Raw genomic sequence first — 24,428 nt, 5'->3', positions numbered from 1 at the left:
TTGTGTCTGGCTGCCAGCTTTGCTCATCCAACACTGGGCAGCAATAATCAAAACTCCTCTGTAAAGCAATTTTGTACAAACCAAGAGCTTGAAACATCTTTGTGCCTGTGCTCTCTTAGAGGTAAGGGCAGTGGAGGAAGCATCGTACTTTACAATATGCAGATGTCTTCATCTGTATCTCTGGATTCACCAGGAAGTGCAGCTGCCTGGCTCTGGAAACTTGCTTTACTGCTGAGAAATACTCTGTAAAACTTATTTACATCTTCCCAAGATGCCTTTGCATCAGGATGTAGGTTCCAGAAAGATAACACCGAGGGCATTCAAATCTGGCTGTCCCTTAACTGGAACACCCTGTTCTGCACAGTGTGGGCCGGGCATATGTCAGTGTGGAAGGTTTGTACCAGAGGGAGCAGATGCACAAAGCGAATGTCCTTGTAAGAGGTAGAGAGAAATCCCTAAGAAGTGTGGCTGTAATCTCCCTAAATTCCCATTCATGCTTAGAAGGATGGAGGGCAGTCGAGCTCTCCAAGGTGTGAGTTGCTGGTGGCTGCTCTAGTGCACCAAAACCTGCTTGCTTTAATCAGCATCCTGATAAAAGCTGCATTATTTTTCAGTAGGGGTAAGTATGTGTTGGTCGGGTCCTGCCTCCTGGTATTCGGTTCTTTTACCCCGAAGCTTTGTTGTTTAATTTCTGAATGCAATGATGCCAATCAGCCTTCTGCCTGTCGTGGGCAGCCTCAGCGTGAATGACTCTGCAAATCTCTGCAGCCGTGGAGCAGAGCTGCTGGGCTGGGGGGGGAAACAAGCGGGCTGACTGAGGGCTTGGGAGCGAAGCGGCAGCTCAGCTCTGGTTATGCTCAGGTAGAGGTGTTTGCTGACTGCTGAACTCGGGATTAGACCAGCTCGAGCACTGCTGGCTGGCTCGACTCGTGCTTTGCTGATGGATGGCGTTCCCTGCTGCGCAGCTCGAGCGGCCTGGAACAGGCTGTGCTTGTGCAGCTGGGCTCCCTGCAGCTGGGATGTGCGTGGACTTCAGGCTGCTCTTCCAGCTCGGGCAGTGCGGGGACAGAGGGAACGAGTCCGAGGACAGGCGAGGCTTTGACAGCGTGGTGCTGCGTTTCACAGCACAGTGAAGGAGTGGGGCTGGCTCCTGGGGCTCTTCTCAGCCTGTGCTGCAGCTCACAGCAGCTCACCTCACTGCTTGGGGCTGGGTGCTGGAAGCATTCCTCTCTGAGTGGGGACTGGCAGGTTCTCTGCACCTTTATTCAGCTTCTTCCCTTGAGCTTAATGCTGGCCCTGGGCAATGCGGTAGGTAAGTGACACCTGCTGTAAGACCACAGAAGGGTGTTAGCCAGCACTTTTTTCCCCTCCCACAGTACCTGAAAGTAAGCTTGACCTCTTCTACAAAGAGCTGAACCCTTGCTGCTCCACGAGGCAGTAGTTAGGGTGTGACAAAGTCCTAAGTCTCTGCAGTACGCAATGAATGATGTTTGTTTAATAACATAAGCCTTTGTTAAGATAAGATGCAATTAATTGATTTCTATGGAGTCATCAGAGCCTTAATAGCCGTGTCTGAGTTTAATCTTGTGTATCAGGTGCGTGTAATAAAAGCTAATAAAGTTCTTTGATTCATCTATGACAAACAGGATCCAGCTCGTTTGCTGTGCAGCCTCCAGTCTGTGCCACCTTCCTTAGGTAAGATGCGGGAGCTGCCTGTCCTGCAGTAGAACTGTTCTGATCAGCTGAAGAAACAAAAGCAGTTCCTGGCAATCGGAAGGAAGTGAAATTGAAGGCTCATCTGACTGTAAATTAACCTTCCTGGGGAAGTGAAGGAGCTCAGAAGCCTTTGGCCCTGTGGGCTGTAGAATTACTTTCAGGTGCTTTCTCAAGTGAGCTGCCTTGGCATGTGCAGCCAGCCTTCTGAGGGGCTTGGCTTCTGCTCCGCAGGTGCTGGATTGTTCAGAGTCAAAAACTAAAAGCTGCAGTTGAAGGCAGCTGTCCTTCTGGCTGCCCTGCTGGTGCCTCGTGCGATGAACTTTGTCCCTGTAGCCTCACGGTACCCCGAGATTTAGTGCCTGAGCCAAATATTGTATCTGGTGGAAAGGTCAAATTCCCATGAAGCCAGCAGCCAACGAATTCTTGCTGGAACAGGGTGTAAACAGTACCTGCTGCTTTGTGCTCTCCCCAGCCAGCCAAATCCTGGCCTGGGTGCTGGCTCTGGCACAAGGCGGAGGGGTTTGCCCTGAGGAGCAGCGTGTTGTGTAAATAATGTTCTAGTCAGCACCCCGGCGATGGGACGTGTCAGTGTGCCCCGTTTGCTTGGAGATTAAAAACTTGTCTGATGACAAAACCGCAGTGGGCTTTGCCAGACTCCTGATGGTCTGGTGACTTTCTCCCTCTTGGTCACATCTCCTGAAAACCCAAGTGCTTAAAGAGCTCCAAGTGCTCAGCTAATGCTTAATTAGGCCCTCAGTGCTTTGAGGTCTGAAGCTCAATTGGCTCTTGATGCACTCCTCGGTACTTCTGGCCATTTACAAGATGATCTCAGTGGTTCTGATGTGTTGTCTTCTAAAGCCACCCCCGAAGATAACAGGAGGTTCTGCAGTGTCATGCCTTGCTTTGTGTGCCTAAAATGATGGTGTTAGTACTGGTGTGGCCCTAAAATACTTGTATTTGTGTAATTCTTTGGAAAGATGGAAGTAGTAATCCAGGCTTGACTTTTTTTTTTTGCTGAAAAAATAAGTATCTTTTATATAAAGGGTGCTCAGTAGAAGACAGGATTCTGGGCTGTGCAGTAATGCTTGAAGCTTTTTCATTGTTCCCCTTTCAGGTTCCTGTGCTCGGGTGGCTGCTGTGACCTCGGGCTGTCCTCCAGTGCTTTACAAAACCTTAATCCCGTGGTCTTTCTCGTCAAGAAACACTGCTTCAAGCCCTTTCACTACATACATTTTCATCTGGATGGTCTCTAAACATCTCCCTCTGCATTTAAACCTCTGGCTGCAAGCACACCCTGACACGTTTCTGTAGGCTTCCTGGAGTGAGTTTCAAGTAATCCTCTGACGTAAAGCTTGGCTTTCTTCTTTGTAGTGCCCTGAGTTCCCACCCTTTCCGTAGTAAAGTTCCCTTCTCCATGATGCAGGCCTAAATGTCCCGCATGATATCAACAACCTGTAACCTCTGGTTGTGTGGTGTAACACTGGGGAGAGGTGTGAGCTTTGACTTTTATTAGAGATAATTTCCTGGGAACACTTCCTAAAGAGCTTCAGTGAAGCAGCCTTCCTTCTCCCTTCAGAAAAGGGGGGGAAAAACCCACACGCCGCCTTCCGATGTGAATCTTTCTAGGCATAGCTTTTGTTTTGCTTCCCTTGGCTACTAGACTTGCTTTCAGAATTTTCTTCCCTGTGCAAGCACCAAAACCAAATTAAACTAGTCCAAGAAATGTCTAATAAGTTAGTTAACGAGGTCTGCCTGCTTAATCCGTTCAGACACAGCCTCTTTGGCTCTTTGAATTGCAGTGGGGAAGAAAGGGCACTGTGAGTTTTGATAGAAGCCCTCTGGGAGCGGCTTCCCTTGGTGCCTGGCTCTCCAGCACTCAGGGCTGGGTGCAGCTTGGGCCCGGGTGGAGGAGCTGCAGGGCTCAGTGGCTACCAAATGCTGTTTGTGCCTCCCTGAGTCATGGGAGTGAAGCGACCTCTGTCCCTGCAAGAGGCTCCTCTCCCCAGGGAAGCTGGGACAGAAACATGTGCAAGTCCAATTTGCTGTCAGGCGTGACTTCACTTAGTTTGCAAGCAAATATCTGGGTTGTGGCTTTCCCAAAACCAGCATCCTGGAAGGGACACGTAAGGGATTTGCTGTAGCTTCTTGGTACTTCCATCTCTATCTGGAAATTAAGACACTGCTGATTTTTTCCTCCTTGTACTGGTACAAGTGAGATGCGCTCTGTTAACACTAGTGCTAAAATAATTCTTTCCTGCTTGGTTTAAAACTTCTTATTCTGTGATGAAAGAGCAGATGAAAAGACTTCACAAATCCAGCACTTGCTTCCAACGATGGATTTTTAACGTTAGTGCTAAGTCACAAACAGGACTTAAGTATCCTGATTAAAGAGCTGTAGCTCATTAGGGATGTCATGCCTTTTAGTGATTTATAAATAAGAAAAAAGGAGTTGTATACTTAAGGTTCATCAAAAAATAACATCCTTGGCCCTGAGAGCTTCAGCTTCCTGGTGTTCCTTGTGGCTCTCAGCCCCCGTGATGGTTGGGAAGGCAGGCTTGATTGCTTCCAGCAATGCACTTACTGTCCCTTGCTAATTTTGGCTAGCTTGCTAAAGCGAATCCCATGTTGTGTATACAGAAAAGGGCAAATGTCTGTTTGCTTGTATTAGCGCTGACCCATTTAGAGGAGATTGAAGATTAAAATTTGACTGGCTCAACGCTGGAGTTATCTGTACTTTTTTCGTAAACTGGCAAGTTCATTGGGTCAGTGCAAAAAGGGTTTACCAAAACCGAAGCAAGGTGACCTCATCCCTGCCTGTAAATAGAGACATTTGTCCTATGTGATTAGAGGCAGAGAGAGCTCTCAAATCCATTTCAGTAAGCTAAACCTTTAAATTTTTAGAGCTTGAGTACTCTGGCTCAGTTCCTGCACATCTGCCATGGCTCAGACAGGTCTAAGTAGGTCTTCAGCAATACCAGAGCCTCGAGGAAGTGCCCAAAGTGCTGCAGGTGGGCTCAGGGGCACTGAGCTTACCAGCCTGGGCTTCTGAGACCGGTTTCGTTGCAGAAGTTGATCTGTGCAGCCAGCCATCTGTCTCCGTGTTACCCGTCCGCACTGATCCGAGCCTGTGGGTAAAGATCCTGGCAAGCACACCAGCATTTAGCACGTGTTTGAGGTGTCTGCGTCTGCTTAGAACATGTTGGGTGGATGTGGTTTTAGACTCTGAAAGGGAAGAGTATTTGTGTGTAAGTGACAGGGATAACCCTGCCTACCAACTAGCTGGTTTTCCTCTGAGAAACACCAAGCTAGCAGACTTCTTAAAGGTAGCAACAAGCAAAAACTGGGAAAGGAGACTCGGGGAGATGCGAGCTAGTTGGGTGAGTTACACTGAGTCACCAGTACAAAACGCTAATGACTAATTGTGCTCAGTTTTATTTTTAACAACTTCACTAGTGATTGAATGCTGTAAACAGCAAACTTAGCCAAAGATCCGTGTGGCAGGGAAGTCTTAAGTTTGTCTTGGTGTCTCTGTTACTTTTCTGAATAAAACAGCGAAGAGAAGAAGCCAGCAGAACATTATGCTTGGATTCGTGATCATCTGATTAGAAGTGTGGTTTTTAATAGCCTACTCTTTTCTCCCCTCTCCGTGAAGCTTGGGACTGGAAAACCAAAGCTTCAGAAGTGTCCAACGTTAAATGTCTCTGCAGTCCTCACCCTCTGTTCTCTTGCAGCACAGATGGCAGTGGTGGCAGAGACTTGTGGCTCTCCGGCGTGCTGCTGATCAATAGCTGATGTCAGACTTGTTTTCTGCCGAGGGATTTTGGTGTAGCTGCATCGAGTACAGCAAGTACTTCTGAGATTTTTGTCATCCTGATAGGAAGAAGAGTGAGGCTTCAGAACGGCCTGTCCTGCTGGCACGTTTTCCAAGTCAGAAGGAGCAGACAGTTCTGGGGCTTTATCTTGGAGGTTCCGATTCCATATCAGCTTATTGTGTCTGTGAGGAATCCAGTCCAAACTGTCCATATCGTTTCTGCTTTGCACTCACAGGCTGCCAGCACTCTTATTGGCATTATCAAATTTCTGCAGCGAGCCTTGTGCATGTGCAGCAGTGTTAATTAGGTGGCTGTGTCTCAGCCTCCCGGTGGCTCTCACCTTCTTGCTGAAGTGTGGTACGTGCGATGTGCTGTAACTCCTCAAGCAGCAAGTGTGGGAACAGGCAGAGGCTGTTTGTAAACTTGTCTGCGAGAGGCTGCCTTGCTAAGCCTGCCTGAAAGGAGCAGGAAACTTCTTTCTGCCTGGCTTTGCACTTCAGTAATTGTGTAGGTAGTACACAGAGTTGAGAGGAGCAGTGCTGTTACCTCTGGTCTTCTAAAGGTGCAGAGATTGGGGCAGCTGTCGGAACTAAGGGTGTCACCATCATCTCTGTAGAGGTGATGACTGCATGGTCTGCTGCAAGTTCACGACCCTCTGAGTCACGTTATTTTTCATTGCAGTTTTCTCTCCTCGTGAAGCTATCCTCATGCTGCAGAGGGATTAGTATGCTGTAGGCAACTGAGCTAGCCTGGAAACTCCACAGGCAAGAGGTTTGCAATGCAGATGGGTCAGAGTTGAAGTGGCTATGACTGAATGCACAAATCAATTGCAAAGTCTGTGATGGGACCGCTGTATAAATGTGTGTTCTTGCATTGCAGCCAAGAGATGCAGCCTTATCAGTAACAATCGATCTGTTTTCCCTCCCTTCGCAGGATAGCTCAGCTAGCACGTGGGTCCAGACAGTGAAAATTCTACAGAGGACTGGCAATTATTCCTCGTTTGAAGAAGAAGTGACATTGGTAAGGCTTACTTGTCAGTTGCTATCTTATTTGCATTACCCATGTGGCAGAGGAAGGACCAAGGGTAAAAAGTGTCCCTTCAATACAGATGAAATATCTATGTAATAACTGCATCCAGTTATTTGAACCATATGTTCAAAAGCAGCTGGCTCAGTTCAAGAATTTGATTTCAACCTGGAAGGATATTGTTATATTGCATTTCTCTTTAATTCTCCCTCCCACTCTTTCCCCGCTTCCTTTACTCTGAAGCCCTTGAAGGGCTAGATTTTAATCTAGTCCTCCTTTCACTGTGGAACAACAGTGAATTAAATGCTGAACTCAGTGATATATGTACAGTGACCACCCTAAACACATGCAGGAGTTAATACCAGTATAGCTAAGGACCTACCACAGTAGTTCTTTCAAGTTCTTCTTTTCAAGCCTGGCTTGTACATCTGGGAAGAAACATCCATCCCGAGCTGCCAATATCCCTTTATAGCCTGGCTTTTCACTCAGCTTCTATTTGAGCTAGGTAGTCTTGGCCAAGATCCCGAAAGCATTGCCTGGCTGCAGTCTGCAGGCTTTGACACCTGAGATACTGTTACAGCTCCAGTGCAGCACTGATTAGGAGTAAATCTCCTTTCCAACAGGTCATCCAGTTTCCATTCCTTTTGGTGGTCAGGGCGTTTAGAGCAGTACAAAATAAGCTTCCTTTCATCTTCAAAGTAGCTAGACTGAGCTGATCTGCTAGGATTTGCGTAGCATTGTTAACTGACAAATTAAGGTGGTTAGCACAGTTTGGTCTTCAATGTGGCAAGTGATATTCCTATCCAACAATATATTGTAGAAGGCTTTAATATTGCTCTTTATCTCCAGGTTCAAGATGAGTGTGATGCTGGAAACCCCTGAGCTGCCAGCAGTGTTTGATGGGGTGAAGCTTGCTGCAGTCGCTGCTGTTCTCTATGTTATTGTTCGCTGCTTGAATTTGAAAAGCCCAACTGCCCCTCCTGAACTCATTTACCAGGACTCTGCTTTGTCCCGCTTCCTACTCAAATCCTGCCCGCTTTTGACCAGAGAGTAAGTAGGAGATTTTTTTCCATGTTGTCCTGTGTTGTGGGGAGAGGAGCTGCACCTAGGCATCCTTCTGCTTAGTGTATTTAATTGTGGGTACTAATGAATGGCAGGGTATTCTCTCGAAGAAATAAATGTCCTAAGTGCAGGATTTCACTATTGTTAGTGTTCCAGGAAGCTGGGTTAAGACCAAGCCTCGTTGTGCAGGGTTTTCCATGGATGTATGGAGAAACATGTGTGTCCCTCTGTATAGGATCTGTATGCAGGTGCTGCAGTGTACAGGCTGCTGTCTGCGGAAACGGCTGAGGGATGGATGCAATCAGCACATGTTCCTGTTCGTGTACTCTCCTCTCTAGTAGGGAAGAAATCTATTAGGGCTCACAGGAAGGAAATATTTTCGTAGTGTGGTTATGTGCTAGTAATGAAAATGGGGGTGGCTCTTAGTTTTAAAGTGCCTACTTCTATTTGAAGTGCCTTAAATTGGAGGCTAATGAAATCTATTACTGGGTAAAGCACATCATCATAACTAGTTGAATAAAGTAACAACATACCGGACAGCTCTGAGAAAATCCTGTTGAATTTGCCCTCAATTTGAGGTTATGTCAGCTGTATATTTGAGCAGACTGATCTTCAGCTTCCCCTTCTAGGACCTCCAGAACCAGTGCAGTTGCCCTTACCTCCACCAATAATATGAAGCATTTACTACAACTTCATGAAGCTGTGGAGGGCTTTGACACTGCAATCACCTTGAAAACTTGCAGGTCCTTCTTAAAAGCCCTAAATGCATCAATTATTTAGTAAGTGCTAAGTGCTGCCAGATGGACCTTGCTTGTGGATCGCTGAAGTCACGCTGACTTAAAGATAGTCATTTTAGGGAAGATGAGTCTTTCAGCAGTGCTCTTAGGTACCTTGGCTACCTGAAGTGTTACGATCTTAGACCACAGGGTTTGTAAACTCTTAGAGAGAACAAGGTACTATCTATTTTAAATTGGAACCCAAAGAGTATTCCCTGATGCACTCTGAGTTCAATAGTAATGTGTCTGAAGCTGAGCACTGAAGGTGAATATTATTTCTAGTGCCATAACTGCAAAGCAGTTGCTTCCCTAAAACATGTCAAGTCGCTGGAACCTCCTTAGTCCATTTTACACGCTTGCCATTTAAGTGGTGGCACTCTGGATTGACGTGTCCCTAGTCACTGAAAGAGCAAGCATTAAGCTGTGCTGATTGCCAGTCTTGAAGACATATTAATGACAGGGTAGAAACTTAGAAACTTAAATGGATGTGCTTGTTGTGGAGTGTTTCAGAGCCTGTTACTGCTATTCCAGCGCCGTTCCCATGGCACGAGCTCCTAAGCAGCACCATATTAGAGCCGTGTTTCGGACTTCCACGCAGTTGAAGAACAAAGCATTCCCGAAGGAGTGGAAATGCAGAACATGTCTAAACATTGTAGTACATCTGTTGTGTATTAGCTACAGGCGTGAAGAGCTTCTTGCAGAACCCTCGCCTTGTGTTCATCGTGTGCAGCCTCGCGTTGTTTTTCTTTGGATCAGCTCGGAGCTCACACTTGGCAGCTCCTCTGAATCCTGTGGCTGTGATTTCCAGCACCCAGTTCTTGGGCAGAGTGCTGTGAGAAAGGCTTGTACCACCCCAGGAAACAAACTCAAACAAATTAGAATAAAATATGTCAAGAAGTAGTCGTTCAGTCTTGTTACCTGTATAGCTCTGCTCAAGCAGAGAGGGGGATACAATGCTGGTGGTGATTGAAAGGGCTTACTGGAAGGAGGACACAGTTGTGAGATAATGTTTATGAGGTTTTGCTATTCTGTTGAGGTTATTGCAGACTTTTTTTTTTTTAAATGCAAATATTGAAATATCAAAGAAGTCCTGTCTTTATGCATGAAAGTCACCTGGAGACTAATAGGGAACAAATGTATTTAAATTCCTGCAATTATGCATGAAATGGTTTGTAGTACTAATTAGGAAGAGCTATGTGGAAACATCTTGTGCTATACTCCACTGAAAAACCTTGTAAGGCTTTGATTGCTTGCTAATTATTCCGAGTGTTAGGAAAGCTGATTAAGCAGCTCTTTTCAAATTCTACCATGAAAGCAAAATAAGTAGCCCAGCAATGCCTTCTGTTAGATCAGTGCTGGGTTTGTTGTAAGATCTCCCACTGATTCTTCTGTGCAGATGGAAACTGTCTTTCAGATGTGGTGCCTTCAGTGCCCGTATGCTCAAGAGAGGAAGGAGTGAGGGTATTACAAGCAAGGTGTCAGGTAGAATAGTTTTTGCTTATTTCTTTCTATCTGTGCAGCGATTAAAAATAACTGAAAAACACTTCTATTGTATTTCCCCTTCGTGGCACCATCCTTACCTGTGGACTTACTGGATAAATTGTAAACAGAGCATCATTCAGCAAGCCGAGTGATGGTGGATGAATAATTGAAGAGCTTTGGACAGTAAAACTGCCCGAGATGGCTGTGTGCCAGGTACCTTCTACTTGCAGATGTTGGTACTGCTTCTTACAGTTCTCTGAACTGCTGGGAGCTTTCTACATATCTATCAAACACTGGGAAACAAAAGACTTTTCCTAAATTAGAAGGAATTCTCATCTCTATTTCCCTTCCTGAACCTGTGTCCAGCTCTGTACTTTTGCTTACCAAGTCGAGAAGCGTAATCAACCCCTTTTTTATTCTAAGATCTGCTGCTTCCTACAAACCTCTTGCACATCAGGTCAGCTGCTGGTACCCTCAAGCACTCAGGCCTATCCACTGGTGCTCTTTCCTTGTCTTTCAAATTGGTACAGAAGGTCTGCCACCTCTTACCCCTGTAGAAATGCAGCATTGACTCTTCAGAATCACAAAAATAAATTTGGCCAGTGTTTGCTGTACTGGGCTAGAGATTTTTTTGGCTGTTCCCAATTCTTCTACTGTCAAGTGTGTGTGAGTCTAGTCCCGTAGAGCCACGGCACAAATATCATCCTTACGGAGAATAATTTTCCTTGCCTCCTGTAAACTTATCCTTAATAAAGGATGGGCTCAAGCAAGGCTTGATTTACAAATCATCCTTTAAATACCTCTGGATTGGTCTGCAAAGGGGATGAAAACAACCTGTCACCTGTTGTAATGCAGGTGGCAGTTCTCAGGCTGTCCCCTGGTGTGAACAAATTGCAGACTGCTTTCTTGTCATCTGTACCCTGTGTAGTATAGCGCATCAAAGTAGATGCAAGAGTCAATGTTTAAAGTGTTAATCTCCTCGGTTGGAGTGAAGTAATGCTCCAAAAATAAGCCTGTTGCTGAACTTCCACTTCACATCTTTGAGGATCTGAATGCTGATGCTTGCTAATAAAAATAGCACAGTTTTTATGTGCTTTGTTTGAGCTGCTTATGCAGCTGCTGCTTTCCTAAACTCCTGTATGTTGGGAGATGTACGTGCTCTAAAATCATAATCTGCTGTCCGACAGCCGCTAAAATTTAATCTACGAGCACAGAATGGAATCATTTTTACTCATAAAATGCTAGGAGAATGTTTCTGGAACACCTAGGAGTTGCTGCTCTCAGGGGTTGGTGTGGATGAGAGATCCTATCACGACGTGGGGATGGGCTCTACAGCTGAAATGAATCACTCGGAGATAAAAACGCTCGCATTTGTGAGCAGATCAGTGTAACTGTGAATGCATCTGGCCAGTTAAGACACATGATGTGATGAGTACATAGTTCACTAAAATCAGTTTCCATAATAAGTAACTGCAGCCCCAGACCTGCTCTCCCGTCTGCTGCTGAGTCCAGTTACCAGAAGTTGTAGCTGCAGGAAACCTGAACTGCCTCGGGTGCTTCTCTTCTGTCACAGTACCTGCTGTCTGTTGCAGCTCACCAAATCAAAACGGGAAATCACTCAGACGAGTTAGCTGAAAGCTTTGGATCTCGAGCAAACCAGGAAGCCATTTTTTTTTCACAGAAGCTGAGATTTTTTGTTTCCACTCCAACCTAGCTCTGTGTTTGGATCTCCCACATGTCAGTATCTGGTTGTGTGCTCTGTCGTGGTACATCAGCCTCATCCTCGTGCAGGCAAGAGGTCTTCTGGCTGCTGTTCCCCACCCAGCTGGCTGCTCACGCCTTGTCTTGCTCCAATAATCTCAAACTGCTACTGCAGGGTGGTGAAAGCTGTGCCCGTAGGTAGATGTGGTGCCTGTGCCTGGGTTCTCCTACGTCTGTGAACAGCTCGGTTGTAACAGGGCACGCCGAGGAGTGCGTGGTGAATCAGCTCCATACAGTGAAACTTGCTGTCCTGAGATAATCCCTGCAGGATAATGGTTTATTTCAAAACTATTTCCATCTGCAGCAGGCATTACGGAGAAGCTGAGGAAGTCTGTCTTGTCCTTGAGCACTTTTCCTCTTCCAACTTGCTGTATCTGAGGGAGGCCACCTGCTTTTCTGAGTGAGAGCCCTCATTTGAAAGACACGGTAAAATTTAGCAGTAGTGATTGTCTTTGTATCAAAACCTACAGGACAAGGCTTGAATGCTTCTTGAACCGAACACTTATTTGCTTGCCTTTAAGAGCCCACATGATACCTAGCACATGTTTTCACGTGTCACACCCTGCTGAGCTTGTTTGCTTAAGGTAAGACACAAGAAAAACAGCCTGAGTACATGCTCCCCTGCCTACAGGGGGATTGTTTCCGAGGAGCATCTTATTTGAGCTGTTTGCCATGAGGAATGTTGGCCTCATTGTGAAACAGCCTGTGCTAGCTACAGCTATCAGCACCGGCTATAGTTAAGTGCTTTCAGCTGGGTTGAGTATGAAAATATTTCTGGAACTGATTTTTACATAATATGGTTGAAATAAAATTTAGCTTATCTAACCTGCCCTCTCAGAAGGTAAGGACTCTTGAATAATTCCTGGCTGGTGTTTTTTTTCCTCACCAGTGTGGTTTCATGTGCCTGTGTGATTAAAGAGTTCTTTCTATGCTCTTTAGTAAAAGCAAGCTGAAAGTCCATGTAAACCCTAAATAATAACATGTTTTGTCCTTCAGTCCTGTGCAGTCTCGCACTGCAGTGCTCAGTATCTGGTCTTAAAAGTTCCTGTAGACTTCCTTCCATCGAACGACACGAAGTCACTCACAGGAAGACTTTTTCAAAACCAGGTTTATCTATTGCCAAAATAGAGGGTCAACAACAAATAGTCTCAAATCACATGCAGCTACAGATTGTAAGGATGCTTTGCAAAGTCCACCTTGTCCATCAGCTGAGCACAGCTTTTACTGGAATGCATCGATAGAGACACATCCCTTTGCTACTGCCAAGGTTTTACAGGGTTTTGTAGTAGGTTAAATTGGCAGCTTGTTGTCTTGTTTAAAAAAAAGTCTAATATTTTTAATCACTGTACTAGCTGGCTGCTTTTGCAGCAATCTGTTCTGGTGAGTTTTAATCTGGTTTAGTTTTTCACTAACTCCGCAGGATTTATGCAGTCTGGGCAAGTTCTTTCCACACTCCCCGTTGAAGTCTTGTGATGTTTCCAGCCTGCAGGAGACTGAACTAAAAGGGCTTAGAGGTTATCTAGCTTGCTGTAAGCCTGTAGCTTAAAGGTCAGTGGGCAGTAGTAAAAGAAAAGGTGGGTGAGATAACAAGCTGTTGCCATAACACCTGTGTGTATTGCAGAGTTGTAACTGCTTTTTCTTAAAAGGGAACACCAGAAATGTACATTAGCATATTTAAGTAAGGCTAAGTGGGAGTAACAAGTCTCTGCATCAGAATAGTGTCCTATGCACATTACTCACGCTGGATTTTGACCTTTGAATATTCATCTGGAAGTGTAGTTACGCGCAGGGTGACTAATGCTAGCACATCTCTGCTGCAGGCGGTGATGCTTCAACAACTGACTGAAGTTAACTTAAAAGATAAGCTGAGTGGTTTTCCTCCTCTATCTATAGGATGCTCAGAAACGCTGGCTTGTGCTCTCTGAAGGGACCAGGCAGTGAATTCACCCTTCTTAAGGCTCTGCACAGTTCTAGCACAGAGGGAAATGTAAAACCCACAGGCAGCCTGTCCCTTGCTAGACAGAGTCGCAGGGGTTCCTGCCTTGTTCTCAGTCCTGTAACAAATGATGTATCAGGGAAACTGCCTGTGCTCTTTGCCTATGAAAGAAAAAACTGGCATAGAGGTTTGATTTACTGAAGATCAGTACTTCAGGCAACTTCTGCAGTCAGATTATTTGAAGGCAGTCTTATTTTTTTTCCCCAAAGAACCCAGCTGTGAGTTGAGGAAGCAGGCTGCGCGCTGTTGATAAACAGAACTCTCGAAGCCATTTGTCTGCATTTAAACTCCAGCAGCAGTGGTGGGCCTTGGAGACTCTTCTGATTTGCTTTCTAACAATATCCTGTGGTATGTGTGGCTGCAGCTGCTGCAGTGATTGCTCTGGAGCTCTGCGACTTACAACCAGAAACCGAGCTGCAGATAAATGAGGAAGGGTTTGGTGCCTGCACAGATCTCCGGATTTTTCATCAAAGTGGTAGCATTGATCAGTCAGAGCTGTATAACTTCGCTCCTGTAGCTGGAGAAATGGCTTTCCTGTTAGCCCTGCTGGGTAAGACTGCGGATTCTACCTGGGATAACTTTGACTTGAAGAAGTGCTGTGTAGAAAATCACCCAAGCTTCCAATGTTCGTGCTTATCCTAAGGTTAGAAACCATGCAGCGATGTTGATGTCGGAGCCTCTTGTGGAGGAGTTACAGATTTTTATGGGTTGTATTTGGGGGGGGGAGCTGCTAGCAAAATGCAAAGTTATTTAAGTTATTTTTAAAGGATATGGAAGGGGGATGGGGGGCTACAGATGTGACACATAAGAGAGCTGCCATGGAGAAGCAGGGCCAGTGGTGATCAGCGTCAGAGCATAAAGCAAGGCTGCTGTCCAGTCACACCGATGGGTTACAGCCCTGAGGAACACATTGGGTGAGCCAAAAGCTGCCTGGTGTGCTGTGGGCAGGGAGAGACATGAAAGAACGGGATCTCTGCTTCATAGGGTCCCAAGCAGTAGATGGGAATAAGTGCAAGAAGCCCTAAAAAAAAAAAGGGGAAAGATGAAGGGGGAAATGCCTTGCTGATCTCTCAGGGTGCAAGGTGGTGTGGGCAGCTCCCAAGCTTGTTCTGGACACCCAGCCCCATGCAGCAGAGACCACAGCTCCTTAATTGGAAGCATGCTCCCTGGGGCGGCTCTTCTCCTAAATCATGAATCATTCATGCTTTCCTGTCAAGAGCTGATGTAAGGCTCATTTTCGAGGCACTGGCTCGGTCTCTCCTTTGCGGAGTGGCCAGGTGAGTGCCCCAGCAGCGCATTTAGGCCACTTGCAGCTCTGCTTGTAGCCATGGAGCAAAGAACCCAGCCTTTTTGAGGACTGCTAAAGGCAGAAAGAAAAAGGCAGGCTGTTTTGGCACCTTGCTTTAATGTGCCCTTGATAAACAAGGTTGGTAGAGTGCTCCTCTTGTGGTGGAAGGGACGGATTTATTCAGTGGTCAGTTATTACAGGTCCTTTTGAAACTGGGCCTGCTTCCCTACCAAACCCTGCTCGAGAGGCAAAATTTCCCTGTACCGTGCTCTTCATTCAACTGAGAAGAATATTTCTATAGAAAATTGTCGCAATGAGCAAGTCTTGTGGCTTTTAGTCTTCCAGACCTTGCTGTGAATCCTCTTGTTTCTCCGGCTGACTTACGAAATCGAGTGCTTACACAAGTCCATGTGGCTCAACCCAGCAGGCTTCGGCGCTTCAATTAAAACAGATTTACAATATTTGACAAGTTTTGAAGGTCAGCTTGGTTGGCTAGCAACGTGCTGCTCCAGGCTCAGTGAGCCACCAGGTCTCTGCGCAGTCTGTGAGCAGCATTTGTGCACGCGCTGTTTCAGTGCGTAGGAATGTCTGCGTTTTGGCCTCTTAGTGCTGATCTCTCAGCAGGGAGAGCATATCAGTCTCTCTGCTCTAGTAAGGCCGTGAAGAGCGATGCTGTTGGTTCAGTCATAGCAAAAACAATTTTGTTTGTTATTGTGTTTGGAAATGAGGGGGAGATTTGTTATGGCTTCGCTTCTGTGTTCTCCGAGCTTGTTAACACAGTGGGGATGCGTAACTAAATGACTCCCTCTTTCAGGTACATTCCGCCCCTGATCTGGGGGAAGAGTGGACATATCCAGACTGCCCTTTATGGAAAAATGGGGAGAGTGAGATCACCGCATCCGTACGGACACCGCAAGTACCTCACGATGCCAGATGGAGCAACAGCAACCTTTGATCTCTTCGAGCCGCAGTCCGAGCACTGCACTGGAGGTCAGTCGCAGCAGCTGCCGGCTGCATCTAGCTGCTGACCTTGGTTCTGTGCTCTGGGCCATGGAGGGGGGTAGATAAGAGCCCTGATACTTGATTCTCAGAAAAGATGGGTGTTAATTCTGGTGATAGGAAGGGGGCAGCTACACAGTGCTAGCCAGCCTGTGGAGGCTGTGAGACCATCTTGCTGTGTACTCATCTCAGACAGCAGAGTAGGACCTGCTAGACTAATTACCCGTGTGTGGCAAGGGGTGGGCATTAAGGAGCAGCAAAAATGTTCCATAGCTTCTCTGCATGAAAACAGTATGTGCTTAGGATACAAAGGAGTCCAGACTATAAGATAATTCTGTGCAAAAAGTAGGAAATCCTGGTGATCTCCTACTGTGCTACGTATGTGTTTTCAGAGCAACTGTCAGATTTCAAACACCCTATTAGTAGTGGTAACAGCAACACTTAAAATTGAGTTACTGTGACTTCAGTAGTACAGTCTAACCTCTGCAGCAGCTGACTTCATTGTAAGCCCACAACTCCCGCTTGGCCTTCAGAAAAGGCCAAATTCTTCACATTATCGGAGTTGAGATCTCTGTGGTATAATGCTGTGCTGCAACAGTTTCTGCTGGCCTTATCACTGAGGAGAATCTGAACAGTGCTTTCCTAATGAGGCAAAAATTCACAGTGGGTAGAGTTAGAGCTTTGCACGCAAGTGCAAAGAGTATGAGAGCTAAGTGGAAGTACATACATGTATGCTAATCCTGAATATATTTTTACTGTCCTTACTTGAGTTACGGTAATGGCTTTCTTAGCTGATGAAATGATACCTTGTTAAACTGATGAGCAGTGCCAGCAGATCAGATGTTAGATTAGCCACAAAGCAGGTGATGGCTGATGTCCGTTGGTCAGAATTTCTGTGCTTAGCAAAGCTTCATTTTGAAGATCTGGGTTGTGCTGGATTCTGAAAGGGAAATGAGAAAAATAGCTTAGTGTACCTGGTGCATGGAGAAGCAGTGGGCTCTCGTGCTTCCACACACTCAGCAGTCTCAGCAGGCTGTCAGAAGGCAGAACGAGTGTGATGTTCAACATCTTTCTTCAGAGGGAAGGATTTTCTCTTGGTCACTAGGCAGTTTCTGTAGAACTGTTTGGTCAGCCTTCCCCAAAGCTAGGAGATTGTTCGTCTGCTATAACATGAATTACTCCTTCCACATCTTTAGCAATAGAGCTGCTAGTTTTCTGTCCCACACCAGGCTTTTTGGCAGAACGGTAGGATTTTTACCTTTCTTCTGCTACGTGGTTTCCCATGGATCTGAAATGGAAAGCTTCTGAATTTCTTAATTTGCATGAAGTGACATTTACTTAACTTCCCTCTCTTTCTGTGCACAGAGGATGTCACGATGGTGATCTGCCCTGGGATTGCTAACCACAGCGAGAAGCAGTACATCCGCACTTTTGTTGACTACGCGCAGAAAAATGGGTACAGATGTGCTGTTCTGAATCACCTGGGGGCCCTGCCGAACATCGAGCTCACTTCTCCACGCATGTTCACCTACGGTAGGTGCTGTGACAGCTGACGGCTTTCGAGCCTGTGGAAGTTCTAGGGCTTGATCAGGCTCCTTCAGCACACCACAATTGCCATAGGTGAATTAGGCTGATCATTTTATGCTGTTTCTTAGGACCTAAACTTAACTTATGAGGAAGAAGGGAAGCTAATAGCAGGATTCAGTTTTTCTTTCTCACTTATCGTAGTTCTAACATATGTATCTTAATTAAGGAGACCATTTTTGAAAGAAAAATAGAAAAAAAAAGTACTCATGGCTACTATGAGCCTGCTCAAGTGGTTACAGAGATGTTCAAATGACAGTTTAGTGGGATATGAATGACCTTGGCTCTGTAGGATGAAAGCTATTTCTGACACTTTGGAAAATGTAGTATGAGAAGGAGCATGTATCACCTTATCCAGAAAGTACATTTCTATTCTAGGAAGGACGTGGTCAGATTGGTCCCTGAATGTAACACAAATGTCAAGGAATGGCAGCAGTTCTGTAGTCTGACAGTAAAACTACAGTAGAGGTAGTGCTTAACTACCCTGATGTGGGGCTTTCACCTTGAATATAAGGAAATCCTTCTTAACCTAGAAATTAAAAGGAATAAAGTGCTTCAAGGTGGGTTAAGAGTGACTCCAGTTATTCTTACCCGCCCTGCTAGTGTGTGATGTGATCTTAGTAGAATGTGGCCCTCTTGCCAGGGACCTGATCTGCCTGTTCCCGAGTTCTGTTGAGCCTTCGTGTCCTCCTTTACTGCAAACATCTATAGTTATATTACATCAGGAGTCAACTGTGGCTACAATAGCCTGGTGTTGGGTTTCTTTATATCTTTCTAAAGGTAACTAAGATACTTACTGCTAAGAGTTTGGATTAACAGCTCAAATGTTGATCTTGAACACTTGGATTGCCAAAACATCTCGTGCTTTGAGACTCTGGGTCTAGCAGGCAAACAGGCAGTAGTGCTTCGTTGCTTGTTTTGTAGCTATTAAATCTGCTCCTGAGAGGAAAACATTTCAGGAATACCAATAGCTTTAATTTTTAATGAGATCCTAGACTGGTAGTTGTTTTGAGTCTACCAAGCTTGACTTCCCAAAAGCATTTGATGTTTTGATAGAATTTGAGAGCTTCCTTCCAAAAATAGAACCTTCCTAGTGCAGAGTACAATCCTCAAATTCACTGGCTGCTTTCTGAAACTTCTGGTAGTGTCATGCTAGCTTGATATTTAAACATAGGCTATGGCATTATTATTATTTTTTTTTTGAATAATTAGCTAAAATGACTAATAAGGGACTGGGGAAGAGGGGATGTAATGCCATCATCAGCATGTATAGATCTGCTACTGCTCTGCCTGGTGCTGTTTTCAATAAGATGGTGCTCTAACTTTGCCTAGTGTCAAATGCCAGTCTAGATTTCCCAATCCCTCTCTAATTTTCTGAGAACTTGCTGGAGCTGATGGCAGATTGTTCATTTCATGCAGCTGCCCTTTAGACCTTAGGGAGCTATTCTGCTCTGTAGCTCCGAAGATATGCCTTTCTAAATCTTACAGCCTTGGGAAGGGCGAGGAATGTCTAGCACTTCCTCTGAGTAAGACAGTAAATCACTTCGCAAGCAACTCTGCCAAGTGTTGTGCCAGCAAGACCCTGCGCAGACTTTACTCTGCCTCCAGCCCGAATACCCTGTTGTCCTTCCAGCTTATGCTGGATTCCTGATGCATTTGTTGGGGAGCAAGTAACATAAACATGATTTGCTGAATCCCAAAGCCTTTATATCAAGCTTGACCTGTTGCTGTTCCAGCTTTAGGTTTCTGAAACGGCTGCCAGCTGCTGTCAAATCATGAAAGTCAAACACGGTGTTTTGACTGCTCGCTTCTTCCAGAGGAGACTAGAGCGATGCAGCGTTTGTCATCTTGAGGAAAACTGTCCATTACCAATGTTCACAAGGAAGTGCCCAAGTTGTGATGAAAGGCTCAGCCAGAAGCCTCCTATTTCACTGAAGTGAATGCAAACTGTAGTGCTCAGCATCTTCTCCAGAGCTGGCCAAAACCTGTGTCTGATGTCCAGCAAGGATGTTGCTTTTGGGGTGGGGGCACACTGGAGCAGTGCTTGGGTGGCACAGCGTACAACCCAAGCTCTTTGGATGTACCTTCCTGGAGCAGCTCCACAGGACAGAGCTGAGATTCTGGCCCTAAACCGGAATAAACAGCTGTAGTTTTATTGCTTTTGCTCATGTGGTGCCTTCTGAGTGGTTTGAAGCACTGAGTCCAACTGGAAGGCTAACAAAGTGCCTAGCCTGCTGATACGATTGTCCTAATACCATCAGTTCGGGAGCTGCTTCTCTTTGTTTCCTCTTCCAAACTCAAAGGCAGCAGAAATAGCTGTAGGTACTGATATGCAGAGATTTTACCTAGCCATGTCAAAGCCAGGGTTGTTTGACTTCACTTCTTCGGTTGCTTTGGAAAGGCAGAGTTTGGATTGTCAGAGCGGCTGCTCCAAGGGTTAGGCTTTTCAAATTTTATCTTTGGCAGTCAGTCGGACAGGCATGAGCTAAGGTCCACAGGACTCATAAAACAGAGACATGAACATGTGTGTGAATCAGAGCCCTTAAAGTCTTGAGGTTATTGAAAAGTCAGAAAGGGGAAGGCGCTGAGCTTAAAGCACACAACTGGAGTGTGAAGTAGAGAACTGTTGGAAGATAACTCTTGACATTGTCCTTATTTTTCAGGTTGCACCTGGGAGTTTGGTGCGATGGTTAACTACATCAAGAAGACCTACCCTCAGACCCAGCTGGTTGTCGTAGGCTTCAGCCTGGGTGGAAACATCGTGTGCAAGTACCTGGGGGAGAGCCAGGCCAACCAGGAGAGAGTCCTGTGCTGTGTCAGCGTGTGCCAGGGCTACAGCGCGCTCAGGTGAGCCTGCTGCTCTCTTCTGGGTGGGGAAAAGCTTGCTGGTTCTCTTGCACCTAATTAAATTAGTCTGTAGGACTGCAGGATGCCGCCTTCCTGAAGCAGCAATCAAAGCTTTGCTGATCAGCAGTACAAACTGGCTTTCTGTACCTGGCCAGGTAAACGCTGGCAGCTTCTGCTCTGTGCCTGTGGGTTGGCCTGGCTCTGTTGTGGCAGCGCTGCTGGTGTCGTAAGGAGAGGCATTCCCCATGCAGTCCTGGCTAATTAATCAGGCAGGTTGGGCAGTGTGACAAACTGCTGAGCTGGTGCCAAGTTTGAGGCAATAGTTTGCTTTCTCATCGCTCTGAGGAGTATCACTTGGCCCATAATAGCTTTCCTGGCTTCGCTGCCGAGTGTCATCCAGCAGCTCTTATCTGGGGAGGCTGGAAGGACACAGCTCGTGCTCTGTCAGTCCGTGCTCCCCTCCTTTTGGGGGTGCTGCTGAAACAGGCAAGGGGCTGATGGAAGGGTGAAGAGGCTCTTGCAACCCTTGCTACCTGCCTGAAGTGGGGAAGGTGGAGAGGCTAAGGATAATAGCCCTAAGGGCTGCCTAAAACATTAACCTGTTGTTCCCAGCCTGGAAGCAGAGGCTGTAGCACTTCACAGGAGCTGTAAGGGCTCCACCTAGTGTTAGCACTTACATTTACTGATGGAGGCTTTGGGTACAGCCCTGCTGCTTCAGACCTTGCAGCTCAACTACTGTGCAATAACTTCCGTGTGCGAGTTACTGAAGATTGAAACTACTGAAGATTGAAGCTAATGCTCACGGGTCTTGCTGTCTCTACATATGGGCAACTGGTAAGGTACAGCTGGTTGTACAGTAACTTAATTGCCTCTCTGAGCAATGAGAATATTTGAAAAGCAAGGGGTTATTGAGGGCAGGGTGTTGGTGTGTCAAGATCCTTTGGACAGATAAAGCTGGAACTGGCAGCACGGAGCTGGAACTCTTGATGCTGCTGATGCTCTACCTCTACTGTGACTACTTTGGTATTCAGCAGTCTGAAGGCACCTTTTATAAGTTAAGCTCTTACAGGTGAAAGTCAGAAGTTTTTTCTGGAAGCATTGGACATGGCTGAAAGTTCGATAGACAATTCAGTAACATTCCAGTATACCTCGTGCCTTTTGAGACTTCAGATCAGGTGCAAATCAGATGCTTTCAAGAATAGTCTGGTTTTGTTTCAAGTAAAGTGTTAGTTGTATTGAGGTTCTGGCACAGAGTATCCTATTGAAACAAGCTCCTGAAACTGTTTTTGTAGCCATCAAACAGGGTTTGCAAGGATTGCATCTGGCCTTGGCCGGTTTGATTTATCTTGGAGTTATGCAACGTTGTGTTTCTGGTCTCCAAAATGTTCTGAGTAATTCTGTTCCCTGAGCTGATTTCTTAGTAGTATGTCATGGTGTGCTGGTGAAACGGCAGGGTAAGGACAACCTGTTTAACAATGCTGCACTTGGATATCTGCGTGGAAAAATAACAGCTGCTCCTGTGAGCTTAATGCAAGTCTTCTGCGGGTTGCTGTGGATTCCTGAGCTCTTGACTCCACCTGCTGGGTGAACACCTACCAGCAAATCTCCGGTCACAGAACATCTGCTGTGCATTACCGTGCGCCTAGCAGGAAAGCTTCTCGTATCTTGTGTCTCCCTACCTAATGTTTAGTGCTGCTTTTAAATGCTAATTAGACAAAGCTAGGGAAAAGCAACATCAGTAAATAACTATGAAGTAAACGACAGGATAGGGTGGGCCTTGTTATAGAAGGGGGAGGGAAGAGGTACAAAGCATCTCCAAAAGCATCTCCAGGTGGAAAGGATAAGCCTTATCCTTCTTGGACTTGGTCTGCTATGTGAGAATTACTGTTCTTCCCTCTGAGCTACACAAAAGTGGATTGCCCTGGTAGATGACCAGTTAGATTACAATTCTTTTTATTAGCTTGTACAGCCTTTGTCCCTAATTATCCCCAAATATCTTTAGGAAGTAAAGGAAAAAATTAGGAGAAAGTGGTAGTGAGCAAGATGAAGCAGGCATTTGAAATTTGGAAACCTTTCCAGGGCATTAAGCAAGTGCCCCATAGAGGGGCATGGTAAAGTAGAAGCAAAGCAAGGCTCTGCCGGCAGAAAATGGGTCTCTGTTTAATGAATTAACACAAAGTCTGGGGAATTTGTTCCCTGAGGCTAAGCAGGGACCTGTCTCCTTATTCCTTAATCTCTGCCTGCACAGGCTTGATTCTGCTTCTTGATCTTGTGGAATGCATCTTTAGTGTAGCTACAGGCTGTGGGGAGAGTCTCCACCTTTGAAACCGGTGCAGTCCTCAAATAATACTGGAAGTTGAATTTTTGTCAGTGCTTGCAGCCCTTCATATTAGGAGTCCTGCTGTCTGCTGCAGAAATTGTGGGGAAATGTCGTAGCTATAACTTCGGTTGTCTTGAAATCACTTTAAAGGTTTGCTTGGGAAATCTTTTCCTGTCTCTATTCCCCTGTCCTGGTGTAAGCGTGGTAGCTATAGCCTGGTTAGACAACAAGCCCATGTTGCAGCACTGCTTGCAAGCAGGCAGCCTGCTTATGCTCTGCTAGGAAACCTGCAGCTTGTGGCTTGGAAGGTCACGATAAATCCCCTGTAGTTCTGGTGGTATGTTAATGTTTAAATGGGAGTAGTTCAGTAGCTGGAACTGCCTGCTCCCAGCATTCTTAGGTCGCTCAGTAAATGATAGTAGGTTCCCTCAGTAACAGCAAACCCTTGGTAAGAGTAAAGCTCTAACCTGCCCGTGACCCTGCAGAGCAAAGGAGTGCTTGTATCTGGCAAAGCTCACAGAAGTCTGGACGACTTTAATTCTGTTTTAACAACAGATAAGCTGTGAAGTGCTGTTCTGCTCTGAGAATAGGTAAAGGCTTCAACTCCGATGCCACTTGCAGCTGCAATGAGTATTTCCCCTTACAGTTCCTGCCAATGAAGGTAAAACAATAATAGTGTGTGTAAATATTGCAAACATCTGCACAAATGATTTCCTTTGTAAAGCTATTACATGCAATTAACTTTTTTCAGCAACAGGTTTTAGTCCTTTCCTCGGTGGTTCCATTAAGTAAATTGCATTCAACTTATGCAAAGGGATAGCAGAGTCCTCTTGTCAGTGTTGCAGATCTTGACTGATGGCTCCTAAATGCTCTGATCAGGACAGCTAATTGCACTGTGCAAAATGAGACTGCAGATCTGTTTTCTGATACTCCCGAACTTCATCAAAGTGGAAGTCATTTCCTGGAAAAGGTTAAGCTATGGCAGGGGAAGCCTGGAGATTTGTTTACTTAGCCTCTAGGCTGCAGTGAGATGTTACGGTGTATTACTCTGATCTTTCAAGATCTCCATTAACAGCTTAGATTGCTATGCTCTGTGTTTTTTCTAGGGCACAGGAAACCTTCATGCAATGGGATCAATGCAGAAGATTTTATAACTTCCTCATGGCAGATAACATGAAGAAGATCATCCTTTCTCACAGGTAAACTTGCATTGGTGCAAGTCAATTGCTCTATTGGATTTATCTTCTCTTCTCAGTCAGACTTTAAATTCAGACTCCTGAAAGATTACGCACAAATCCTCTGCTCGGTGTCTTTTAAGTGAAGCAAGAAAAAGAAGGGGAGCCCATGCCAATCGCGTATACTGTAAAATACACAAATAAGCTCTGGTAATCCTGTTAGAAGAAAGTAGGCTTTGTTGTGTTTTTTTTTTTTTTTTTTTTTTTTTTGCCTTCTGAGGAGACTTGCTTAATGAATAAACAAGATGAGCACAGGAAAACATTGTAATTAAACTTCAAAGTGGAGTATTGTGCATCTGTTTCACTTCTAGCTAAAGAATCCTCTATTCCAGGAGCCTCTTGTTCTGCCACCTACTGGAGGTAGGATTAATCTTCAAGATCTGCTGCAAGGGGCTGCTGCTTATCAGATAAGCAAACAGTCATCCTGTAGATCTGGCTTCTAGTTTTCTTCTCCAAAGAGCACGTAGCCAGCAGAATACTTAGTGCTGCTCTTCCTAGAGTGCTACTGTCCTTGCAGTATCCCT

The 24,428-nt window shown here is 45.6% G+C and overlaps 1 protein-coding gene across 3 annotated transcripts in view; it reads left to right on the top strand.

Annotated features, from left to right (window-relative positions):
* Positions 1-24,428, top strand: part of ABHD2 (abhydrolase domain containing 2, acylglycerol lipase) — a 35,534-nt gene that overhangs the window by 2,570 nt on the left and 8,536 nt on the right. For 2 of the 3 annotated variants that reach the window (XM_032195308.1, XM_032195310.1), the window contains exons 2-7: positions 6,462-6,548; positions 7,404-7,604; positions 15,734-15,909; positions 17,284-17,451; positions 20,166-20,349; positions 23,776-23,868. In XM_032195308.1, coding sequence (XP_032051199.1) covers positions 7,411-7,604; positions 15,734-15,909; positions 17,284-17,451; positions 20,166-20,349; positions 23,776-23,868 — 815 coding nt within the window. In that variant the 5' untranslated portion in view covers positions 6,462-6,548; positions 7,404-7,410. Of the gene's footprint in view, positions 1-554; positions 620-6,461; positions 6,549-7,403; positions 7,605-15,733; positions 15,910-17,283; positions 17,452-20,165; positions 20,350-23,775; positions 23,869-24,428 lie in introns of those variants that run through there. The other variant, XM_032195309.1, reaches the window with a different exon arrangement.

Source organism: Aythya fuligula, chromosome 11 (assembly GCF_009819795.1).
Source record: "Aythya fuligula isolate bAytFul2 chromosome 11, bAytFul2.pri, whole genome shotgun sequence".
Taxonomy (NCBI): domain Eukaryota; kingdom Metazoa; phylum Chordata; class Aves; order Anseriformes; family Anatidae; genus Aythya; species Aythya fuligula.
The sequence above is the reverse complement of the archived record's forward strand: the minus strand, read 5'-3'. Positions and strand labels throughout refer to the sequence as shown.